The sequence below is a fragment of the Ochotona princeps genome, chromosome 15, assembly GCF_030435755.1.
Source record: "Ochotona princeps isolate mOchPri1 chromosome 15, mOchPri1.hap1, whole genome shotgun sequence".
Taxonomy (NCBI): Eukaryota; Metazoa; Chordata; class Mammalia; order Lagomorpha; family Ochotonidae; genus Ochotona; species Ochotona princeps.
Window position 1 is genome coordinate 12,899,226 of NC_080846.1, and position 12,184 is coordinate 12,911,409.

At 48.5% G+C, this 12,184-nt stretch overlaps 1 protein-coding gene across 4 annotated transcripts in view; it reads right to left on the bottom strand.

Annotated features, from left to right (window-relative positions):
• The window catches only part of TXNRD1 (thioredoxin reductase 1), a 90,232-nt gene that overhangs the window by 42,967 nt on the left and 35,081 nt on the right, over positions 1-12,184 (bottom strand). For 2 of the 4 annotated variants that reach the window (XM_058673042.1, XM_058673043.1), the window contains one exon: positions 3,206-3,315. The exons of 1 other annotated variant lie outside the window; for it this stretch is intronic. In XM_058673042.1, coding sequence (XP_058529025.1) covers positions 3,206-3,315 — 110 coding nt within the window. Of the gene's footprint in view, positions 1-3,205; positions 3,316-4,683; positions 5,103-12,184 lie in introns of those variants that run through there. One more of the 4 variants, XM_012928245.3, reaches the window with a different exon arrangement.

The following is a 12,184-nucleotide window of genomic DNA, read 5'->3' on the forward strand; positions in this document are numbered from 1 at the left end:
ACTGCTGCATGTCTGTCATCCTTCCAATTAGGGGCCAGAAGACATTACACAATCCCAGTTCTCTGCCCCCAAGATTACTATCTCAAAACTACAGAAGACTTCCCTATGTCGACCTTGAGCATCTGTTTTCTGGTTCGATCTGTTTTTCTTCTCAGTACCACCAGAGGGCGTTTATCTAAGTGATTTCAAAACTAGGATCTTGGAGATGCTGACGGGGTTCCCTCTGCGAATATTCCTCATCTTGTTTAATAACCAAAGATGCTCAGGAAAGTCATGTATCTTTGAGCAGTAACTCAGAAGTGCCTTAGTTCCAACTTTACACGTGGACACACAAGGCCTGGCCACAGACAGCACTTCCCTTTTCCTACTCTGGGTTGAAGTGGCCAATGTGGTGGCTAGCATTGTGGCACATCATGTGAAACCACCCAGCTGTGATGTTGGCATTCCAACCAGAGTGCCAACTCAGGTCCTAGCTGTTCCACTTCCAGTTCAGCTCCCTGATGATCTGCCTGGGAGAGCAGCAGCAGATGGTTCAAGTACGTGGGCGCTGTTACCCATGTGACAGTGAGAGATCTAGGCTCCTGGTTTCAGCCTCGCTAGGTCCAGGCTATTGCAGACCTTTGGGGAGTGAACCACGAGCTGGAAAAACCAGTCTCTCTCACGTTGTCTTTCAGGAAAATAAGTTTTCAGTTAAAAGGGGGGAGGCAATATGAAGTGTTAGTCCTCTGTGGAGTTATCATTTGCTATTTTCTAATCAGTAACTTTTGGGTATTATAAAGGGCAATCTTCTGCCTACCCCAATTCTAGTTATTGTACCAACTGGTTTTGAAAATATTGTTTTACACATTAGTCCCAAATTTGGCATTTTTGGTAAGAATGACCAGAGAAGGTAACTGTCCAAGAAAATAAGACAGACAAACACATTTCTAGTCTCTCCTGGGTGGTGGCTGGTAGGGGGAGTGGTCATACTTCAGGATTCAGGTAAGCCTGAGCACATGTGCTTTTTTCCTAAGCGTGTTTTATTTATTTGCAAAGTAGGTTTCCCGAAACACCCACTGTCTCACTTCCCCAAGGCTCACAACAGCCAGGACTGGGCAAGGCCAAAGTCAGGGAGCAGCAACCTCCTCCAGATTGCCCATGTTGATGGCAGGAACCCAAGCACCTGGGCATCCTCCTGCTGCCTGCTAGGTGCACGTGCCAGGAAGCTGGACTGGAGACACCAGCACACGAACCCACATTTCCTTACGGGTTACGGCCGGCCCAAGCTGCTACTTAACCCGAACCTATGTTGAACTGACGTCCCAAGCCAGCCTGAGCACAGGCTGTGTGTACATTCGGGACACTAAGCACCTGCAGACCCCCGGCTCCCCTCAGCAGGCCTCTCCTCATCTTCCACAGCATGCTCACTGTGGAACCAAGGTGGTGTTGCTGCTGCTGATACTCAGGGACAAGATGGGGACAAGGTAAGAAACTACGTCAAGAGGAAAGGGGAAGAGCCAGGACTTGGGAGCACTCCCTCTCCATTATTTAATTAAAGCTGCAGGTTAAATATGAACTCTTCATCTTCCCTTTTGTTAAGGTGTGGATTTGAAGCTCATAACCCTAATTCAGTTCCCCACTAAATACATATGCCTTCTCAACGTACCCTAGAGATTTTCAGAATCCGGCCCGGCGCCGTGGCCTAGCGGCTAAAGTCCCATATGGCTGCTGGTTCTAGTCCCGGCAGCTCCACTTCCTCTCTGTCTCTCCTCCTCTCAGTATATCTGACTTTGTAATAAAAATAAAATAAATCTTAAAAAAAAAAAAAAAAAAAGTCCTCGCCTTGAAGTGCCGGGATCCCATATGGGCGCCGGTTCTAATCCAGGCAGCTCCACTTCCCATCCAGCTCCCTGCTTGTGGCCTGGGAAAGCAGTTGAGGACAGCCCAAAGCCTTGGGACACTGCACCCGCGTGGGAGACCCGCAAGAGGTTCCTGGCTCCTGACTTCAGATCGGTGCAGCACCAGCCGTTGCACTCACTTGGGGAGTGAATCATCGGACGGAAGATCTTTCTCTCTGTATATCTGACTTTGCAATAAAAATAAATAAATCTTCAAAACAAAAAAAAAGATTTTCAGAATCCCCCACTGAGCCCCAAATGTGAACCAGTGGTTGGAAATTCACCATGGCGACCAGTCTGCCTCAGTCCTATTGGTCAGCACTCACCAAAAGCCGAAACCCAATCAAGTGCTCAGAGCAGATGGGGCGCCAGCTCAAGAGGCCCTCCAAAGGACCGCAGACCTCCTGGGGGGTACACTTCCCCTGGAGCCCGGCTCCATCTCCCTGTCTGCCCTGAACTGAGATCAAGGGGAACTGAAGACTGAGCTCCCAAGCCCACAAATACCTAGACTTTTGTAAGCTTATGACACGGTAAAGAGAATCATCAACAGGAATATCAATTTGTTTCACTTTACCTGCAAACTAAAACTATGAGGAACACAGTCGTTTTTACATAACGCTAAAAGCCTTTTATCTCCTCTAATTACTTTCCATTAGGTCTTTGAACCCTAGCTCCACTGCCTAGTCTTCAAAGAGGTGAGCATTCCTTCAGAAGCACGGAAAAAGTAGTAAATAAAAATGCAAATTAATTGTAGCTCTCCTTCCCCCAGGATGCATACATTCAATGCAGTTCCACAGGTAACGCGGGCAGTGTGAAAGTCCTAACAGCTGAGTTCCACTTCACAAAAACTGGCTAAGCACAGGGGCCACGTGCCACAAGCCACCCGGGCGCCATGGCAACGGCTCCACACCCGGCCTCCCAGTGGTTAAATGGCAGCGACACCGGAGGGAAATGGACTCCCTGGAGGTCCCCTCGGCGGGCGCCGCGAACTGCGAGGCCGGCCACCTCTCGGAGACTCCCCAGAGTGGACCGGGCCGCCTGCGTGACGCAATAAACGCACTTCCTGGTGCCTTTTGTTCAGTACTTCCCCCAAACAACCCCAGCTTAGCAGCTAAGGCTGCGGCTAAAAATGGCAAGTGAATAGCTGGGGAGGAAGGGGAAAGAGGAGACCCAGGATATTTTCAGATATTCTTGCCAAAGACGCCCACGAGCTAACTACTTCCCTCCCCTCACTCCCCTCCGGCCGCGCCGGCGCTCCGAGAACCGCTGCGCCCACCACGGGCCCCACCGGCTCGGCCGGCGTACTCCGGCGCGCCCCCAGCTCCTACCTTCAAAGTCGGACCATGGCCGCCTATCCTGGTCTGCCTCACAAACACCACGGGCACTTCGGGGTCGGCGGTGAGCTCGGCGAGCGCGGCGTGCAGGCCCGGGCCGTCCTCTGTGGCACAAAAGCAGAGCGGTGAGCTCCGGGGCGCGCGGGGCGGCGCGGCGGGGCGGGGCTTCCGGGCCCAGGGCCACGCCCTCGCCACGCCGTGACTCGCGCCGCTTCTCTCTGTGACTAAAACCCACAATCTGGGCAGGACTCCCGCCCCGGCCGACCTTCGTCCTGGCCGAAAACATGGCCTCAAGGCCAGCGAGCGAAACGCGCCTCGGGGGCCCCGGCTCTGCTGAAAGGAAAAGTCCTATTTTCTCTGGTTTCGGACAGGCTACAGTAACCCGCTTGAGCCACAATTACCTCAGCTTTCACAAAACACCTCCCAATTTGATGTTGCTTTGGATTCTGCGCCTATACAGAAATTCGAGGTTCAACCTCCAAATCCGAAGCCACAGGGCGTCATTACAACCCCTCTGCCAACTTAGTTTGTCCAGCGCTTTCTCTTCCTCTCAGCAAGCTCGTGAAAACCGGAACTCATGGACCATTCTCATAAAGTGCCTTCCACAATGACACCGGCCCAATCATGAAACCAAAGGCACGGCCAATGCTCAGCAGTACAGCCGTTTAGGAGCAACAGCCGCCCACACTTCCATCACGGTGGAGCTTGGCACGAATTAGCCCTCGTCGGAAAGTACTGGCAAGTACTTCCCACGGAAAGAAACTGAGAAACAGCAAAGCTAGGCAGCTCAGCCGAGTCCAGGCAGCAAACGCCGGCACCTGACCACTGCCCTGCCCTGCCCTGCCCGCCCCGCCCTGCCTTGCCCTGGCGCCTAGTCTTAGGGTGACCCGCGCAGCAGCCCGTGTCGGGCTGTGCGTGCCACTTGTTTTTAAAAAAAAAAAAAAAAAAAAAAAAAAGGAAAGGAAAAGAAAAACGTGAGATGACACGGATTTTGCCAATCTCTCGGGATTGCTAGGAGTATGCTGTATGACAGCTCCTGAGAAGACATTCGGAAACTTCGGAGGCCTGTCCGTCTACACATCGCTTGGTCATCCACACCTCCAGACAGCAGCTCTGGGAAGCCGCATAAAACCTCGACTTCCCCACCACCAAGACATTCTGCACAGACATCTCCATCAAGGGCAACAGGAAGGAGAGCTGCCACCGACAGGGGGCCCAGGCTGTCCGCGGGTTTGATGAAGCTCTCAGCGGCTGGAGGAGGCTCCGCACGCTGCCCTGCACCGGTCCGCACCGGGGAAGCTTTATCCCCTAACTTGACCCGGTCCTAGCACATCCCCAGAGCCCCAGTGTTCCTAACACCCCTGTCGGGCGGGCGCTGGACTCCCAGCTCCCTGCCCCAGCCAGTAAGCTGTCCCCGGTGGGTTCACGCATTCAGACTTGGGGCTTTGTTTTAAGTCGGCCGCGGAGCTTACATGAACGCCACAATGGAGAAGATGCAGACCGTCCTTCTGGGCTCCGTCCACCTGCTGGGGTGGTGATGCGCACGCGGGACTGAAGGGAACTGGGTTGAAAGGGTAGCAGGTTCGCAGTGGCGCCGCGAAGCCACGCCCTACTCGGAGCGGGCGGGCAAACGGCCAGAGTCAGGATGACAAAGCAAAAATCCAGCCCTCGTGCAGCCCAGGCAGCCTATGCTGAGCCACTCAGCCAAGTGCGAGCTCCTAATTGGGTGTCACTGTATCCCCTGCCGGCTCAAGGCCGCCCACAGCCGAGAAAAGAGCAGTAAAGGACCTAGGGCTGTGTGGAGCCAGCATGAACAGAGGAGCCTGTGTGTTTTAACTGAACTGACCGGTTCTTGCCCCAGGGCAGTAGCTGCAGAACTCGTCACGTGAGAGGAGCTTGGACCTAGTAGGGTGTCTGGTCCCTGCTCCCAGACATTGTGATGTCACCAGCACAGGGTGTGACTTGGACATCCAAAAAAATGCCAAAGGTGACTCTGGCAGCAAAGTTTTGGGACCCACTGCCCTCAGGTAATGATTAGTCAGATCAGTAATTCCCTAAAGGAAGTTTCCAGGCTTTGTTAAAGAAACAGCTGATTCACCCTGACTAATCCCGAAAAGAAATGACAAATTCTCACTGGCACTTAACTTCGCAGGCTTGGGTTTGTGTTGTCTTAGGGAAAACCGAGAGCACGTTTAACTCTTGTCTGCTGAGCCAAGCCACCTGCCGCAGCTCCGGGGAGCCATGGCTCTCACACACTTGCTCGCTGTTACTGGGAGAAGCTACGCCTCTGAACTGGCCAGCCCTCCTGAGGCTCTGTCAAGCCCCTTCCAAGGTCAAAGTCAGACGCCTTGTCTAACGTCTGACCTTCTGTGTACACACATATCGCACACATGACACTTCCTGTGGATCATGAGTATGTATTGCAGTGCCTCACCTGATTCTGGGGTTCCCAGAACCCAGACTGGGTGTAGCACATAGGGTATCCAGGAAACAATGACATTTAAGGAAAATGTGAAGGGGGAAGGGGAAGAACTTGGGACTAAGCACATGTAACATTTACACCTGATTCGCAAGCCAAGCTCTGTATTGGTCATGTTCCTTATTTAATGTATATATAATCAACCCATAAGCCAGGGTCATGAATATACCATTCTTCACAATATACAGAAACTACAGTTTGTTGCAAAAGCACAGTCTGGGATAGAGGAGTTTTAAGTCGTGCAACTGGAAGTAATGTACTAAACAAGGATTAATTCAACAGCCTTGCCCCTGACAACATCTTGTACGGGCAGACAGAGGGGAGAGACTGCAGTTAATATTCTCCTGGCCAAGCTTTGCAGCATCTTTCTGGGTCTGTGAATGCACTAAGGTGGATTTTGTCAACCAGTAGACCTTGGAAAGATTTTTCTCAACCCTGGAACAATGAAACTGACAATGTCTCAGGGCTACTAAACCATTCAAGTAATACCCTCAGAACACTCGTCCCCACACTGGGGTCTCTAGGGCGTCATCCCCCATACCTGGGTGCTGATGCAATTTGACAGCAAGAAGCGGCCCTTTTGCCCCACGTCCCCTGTGGGCATAGGAGAAACAGGAAAAGCAGGGAAAAAAAAAAAAACTGAAACGTGTCCTGCCCACCTTCCTCCAGGCTTGACCCTGCTTCCCTGATCAGAGGCCCACATGGGTGAGCATCCCTCTAAACTATGTAAACAATATTAAAAAATAAAATTTAAAAATAAAAAAATATTTCTTTAAAAAAAAGTTACACAGCCTCAGACATTTTGTTGTCACCACATAACACAAAGACCCTGCTGTTGTATGTTGTCCCATCTGTAATAAGCATCTCACACACACACAATCCTGAGCTGGAAGAATCTGACACCCACATCTTCTCTGCTCAGACATTTGGTAGCTTAAGGGACATCAAAAAAATTTCCAAACTTATGAATTATAGCAACATGGCAAGGTCCACCCTTATAAAACCTAGCTGTTTATATATTCTGCCTCTCACATAAGCAGCAAAACCTTGCTGGATGGGAAGAGCTTGTGCTATAGCCACAGTATGCTAAGCTTTCACCTACAGTGCCAGCATCTTATATGGGCACTGCTTCAAGTCCACTTGAAGCTGTTCCACTTCTAATCCAGCTCCCTGCTTATAGCCTGACAAAGCAAAAGGAGGATGGCTCCAGTCCTTGGGCCTCTATATCCATGGGGAGACCCAGAAGAAGCTCCTGGCTTCAACCTGTCATAGCTCTGACCATGGTGGCCATTGGGAAAGTGAACCAGCAGATGGAAGACCTTTCTCTATCTCTTCTTTTCTCTCTCTCTCTTTAACTCTGCCTTTCAAATAAATAAAATAAATCTTGGAGGGGGGGGGGGAAGCCTTGCTGTAGAAAACACAGAAATTAAAAGTGACTTCACTGTAAAGAGCACAAACCTGAAATACACCTTCAACACTGCCCAGCAAACCTTTCACCTCTGACAGATTTGTTCTCCCAGTTTCCAAAATGAGGCTTTCATACATATGCCTCTTTTCTAGAATTTCCACCACCCCTACACCTTGTCATTAGCTCCTTACCTACTTTCTACTTTAAGAAAATCCCAGCCTTCCCCGTCATAAGTCAGTTCCTCTTATAAGTGGCTTATCTTTTCTTGCCTTCTCATCTTCAAGAACCACTCCTGAAATGAGTCTCTCCTTCCCACGTTGGTGTCGATGCCTCTTCGCCTGCTCTTCCACAAACACACTGCTTTGTCCCATCATAGAGAAGTCCACCCCAGCCCCGGGATCGTCCAGGGCCCAGACCACCCCATGTCAGTACTCCCCTTTGCAGGAAAAAGCAAAACAAAACAAAAAACCTGTATGCACCTGAAGCAAGCAGCTCCAAAAGCATGTGAGAATATGACTCTTGAACAGAGACCAGAGAGAAAAGAGCAAAGCATGAGAATACCTAGGGGGAGCTACTGCCAAGCACAGGAAGCAAGAAGTACCAAAGCCCTAGGCTGGGAGCCTGCCTGACCTATGCAGGCTCCTCAGAGAACCAGGAAGCAAACGGAAGGAAGCAGGGCCAGAGGAGCAGCCAGGGCTCGGATCCCCAAGGCCATGGTTAGGACCCTGCACTTCCTTCTTCCTGTGACAGCTCCAAATCCAAGTTTGTCTTACAATTAAGAATACATGGGGAGGTAAAAGCAATATGTTGTGGGAACTAAAACAGCAGAAACTTTCTGACAAGAACCAAGGAACACTTCAACCATGAATCATCTACCCTGAAAACTGAAGTCCCACCCGGGGGTGACCGTGACCTCTGCAACGCCTTCCTCCTTTACAACTAGCCACTCCTTTCTTCCTTACATCATGCTACATTAAAGCCATCTGTTTACATCTCAGCCACTTAGAACTATCACTTACTGAGCGCCTCCGGGCCTGCAGCATTATATGTTCTCAGTAATTATTTCCATAACCCTTGGGATATGTACAATTATCTCGGTTTCTGGATGGGGAACCCAAGGCGAAGCACCTGGCCACAGTCTCACAGTTAGTCCAAAACTTACTCCTGCACACTCTTCTCTACCCACCACACAGCTGAAGGGCTCATCAGTATTTCCTGGTACCTGGCATGGTGCCTTTACTTAGACACTCATTGTGCTATCTGGTCAGGCTGTGAATGCTAATGACGTAGAGAGGAGAGGACCTAAGACGTTCTGGTAAAACTGTACTGGGTGGTGGAGGTAGCCTTCCATTGTGGCATTTGCCAATTCCAGGATATAATTACTCCCCATCTGGGCTGATGGCAAGCTACTAACCCATTTGCAAAATCCCTGGGAGTTGAGCACTGGTTCTCTTCTGTCTGTAGGGGCCGACCACAATCTCGTCACAGCTCAAGGTCATCTGTGACAAGCAACCTTCCTTTCTATGCCTCCCCGCCCCCCCCCCGTTCACATACTTAAGACACCACCACAACCTCAGAAGACATGGGTAAAAACTGTTTTATCTTGGCTACAGCTTGCCTTTCTCAGAGCCCTCACAACCAATTCCAATTCCATGCCAGGGTCCCACAGAGGCTAAGGTTTCCCCTCTGTTATAGCTGTCCCTGTAAGCGTTACTATTCAAGGCATATCAGCCGTCAGATCTGAGAGCTAACGTTAAAGTTTCATCCAGCTTTCTGCTGCTGAGCAGTATGGCCCACCAGAGATGGGGGAGCATGCACTGAAGGCACTTAACCTGCTTTTCTGCAGGCAAGCTGTGTGCCCTTAAGTTCTGTTCCCTCTCTGTGCCTCGCCTACCTTAACAATAAAATGTCCACAGAGTAGCCACACTTCTTAGGGCAGCCATGGAAATCAGATGAGTTAAACACAAGTAAAGGCCTCAGAATGGGTTGGATATTCAGTGCTTGAATTATTACCATCATCATATGATATAAATCCATGAAAATGATTTTTTTAAAGCAGTTAATTATTCATCTATCTATCTATTTCAAAGAGATACAGAGAAAGAAAGAAAGAAAAGGACAAAGAGAGAGGAAAAAGAGGTCTTCGATCTGCTGGTTTACTCCCCAAATGGCTGCAATGGCCAGGGCTTGGTCAGAGTGAAGCCAGGACCCAAGAGTGTCTTCCAGGTCTCCCATGTGAGTGGCACAGACTCAAAGACTTGGGCCTTCTGCTGCTGCTTTCCCAGGCAGATTAGCAGGGAGGTGGATCGGAAGTGGAGCAGCTAGGACTTGAATAGGTGCTCATATAGGGGAGCAGAAGCTTAACTTGATGTGCCACAACACCAGCACCATCCATGAAGATTTTTAACATGGTTAAAGTTTTAATTTACCCTTTTGTAAGTCAGTCATTCACAGTGAACACTATATTACACTAGACACTATCTAAAACCTAGCTTATGGAGAAAATTTTGACATACCAGCTAAGATACCTCTTGGGAAGTTCAACATCCCATATCAAAGTTTGTGGGTTCTGGTGTCAGGTCCAGTCCTAATTCCAACGTCCCACTAACGTTGCAGCATGGGAGGCAGCAGGCAATGTATTAGGTGACTGCCATGCACATGGAAAACCTGGATTGAGTTCTTAGCTCCCAGTTTGGGCTGGACCTGAGCCAAGCCATTGCAGGTATTTAAGGAGTAAGCTACTGTATTGAACAACTAACATCTCTCTATTTCTCTTAAATAAATTAAAAACAAAAACAAAACAAAAAACTTAACTCAAGGGGTAATCCATTCGTCTTTGTTTTAATTTGAAATCTCTGGCTAAGCATCATTTTCCAGTGTACATATTCTTATTACTAGAAGTTTATGTGGAAAAAAAACATGATTTTTAAAAACTAATTACTAAAAAAGAATAGAAGGGATATGAGGAACTCCTTTAAAAACTACATGAGGCCCTGTGCAGTAGCCTAGTGGCTAAAGTCTTCACCTTGCATGCCCCAGGATCCCATATGGGTGCTGGTTCTAATCCCAGCTGCTCTACTTCATTTCCAGCTCCCTGCCTGTGGCCTGGGAGAGCAACTGAGGATAACCCAAAGCCTTGGGACCCTGCACCTGCGTGGGAGACCTGGAAGAAGTTTCTGGCTCCTGGCTTCGGAGCAGCTCAGCTATGGCAGTTGTGGCCACTTGGAGGGTGAACTAGCGAGTGGTAGATCTTTCTCTCTGTTTCTCCTTCTTTCTATATATACCTGCCTTTCCAATAAAAATAAATAAATCTTTACAATAAAAAAACTACATGAGAGGGGATGGGCTTTGTGGCACAGCAGGTAAAACGGTTGCTTGGAATTATCATATCTCCTGTCAGAGGGCCTGGGATGAAGTCCTACCTTGGCTCTAATTCTGATCCAGTGTAGTGTGCCTGAGGCAGCAGATGATGGGTGACACATGTACTAGAGGCCCTGCCCCCCACACGGAGGACTCAAATGGGGGTCTCAGCTCCGGGCTTTAGCCAGCACTGGTGGGTGCTGGGAGTGGCATCTGGGGAGTGAACCAGTGGATAGAAGTTCTCTTTCTCTTTCTGTCACTCTGCCTTACAAACAAACAAAAAAGAGCTAAGCAAACAATTTTAAGATGCCACATTTTGCATTTCCCATACGTGGGTATGTGCATCTCTTGTAGAAATACTGTCCTTTGGCACTCCATTTGTTTCAGGACTTCGGTGTCACATTTCAATTCTAGAGGTAAAAGACAGTTTTTAGTACAGAAAACCACTGCCTTGGAGTGCCTCAGGAGGCTCAGGCTCCACTCCATTCGCAGGGATCTAATCTCACAAAACCGGACATCAGCCACCCTCACCACCGGCCAAGGGGTTGGGTGAGTATTAATTAATAGTGAGAAACGGCCTTTTAGACTCCACAGATGAAAGAAGTATCAGATATCAGATTATCATTATTATAATTGAGCTCTGCATTCCTAAACACTGTTAGAGTTAATATGAAGAGAAATACCCTAATTTCTCTAAGAGCCAAAATTTCAGAATCCCAACTCAGCAAATGACTACAAGTCTTTGTTGGGGAGCTAGCGCCATTTCCTGCAGCCGGGTCCCAAGAAGCCTTGTAGGTTCATGGTTAGGAGCTGATACTGGAGGTCTGCTTTGAATTAGATTGATATATGCCTTATTTATATTGGTTATATAACATGTATTTTTCCTCCTTAAAGGCAAATGAAACTTCAAAATTACCCAACAAAATATTTCTGAATTCCTTTATTTAAATTATATGTAGCACATTTATTTAGAGGCAGGCATTTGGTGTAATAAAGTCATCCCTTGGCATGGCCACTTCCCACACTGGAGTACGTGGGTTCGAGTCCTGGCTCTGTAATCCAGCTTTTTCCTAAAGCACACTTTACAAAGCAGTTCAGGTAGCTGAGCTTCCTGTGGCAGACCTGGATGACCCCAGGCTCCTGGCTTTGACCTTGGCCCAGGCTTTTGTTATGAGCATTTGGGAAGTCAATCAATCGATGGAAGATGTCTCTGTCTCTATGTTTTTAAATGAAAAATAAATAAATTTTAAAAGTGAAATGCTTAACTTTTCAATATTCTCAAGAACTCTCTGAAGCTGCGGTACAGTGGAGGAGACCAAACGACCTCCCACTCTGCTCTTCGATTTTAGGCATGAGGTTGGTATCCTTCCAGAAGAGAACTCACACACTAAGCCTCTAGCTTACAGCTCAGTCACTGGCACTTTTAAGCAGATGAAAGAATTTTCCATCTCATTATTATCATGACCATATTTTGGTACCTCTTTTCTCACAATTTAAATAGGATGCAAATGTGTGGCTTATGAGGCTATCATTGCACTAATCCTCTCAGATGATCCAGTCTTAGCTATTAGAGATGCTATTAGCATCACTAATTGGACTCCAGGACATATGACTTCCTCAGATAAAGATTTCTTTTCAAGGCTAGCAGTCTGGTATGGCAGGTTAAGCCATGACCTATAATGCCAACATTCCATATGGGTTCTGGTTCATGTTCCAGTTGTTCTAC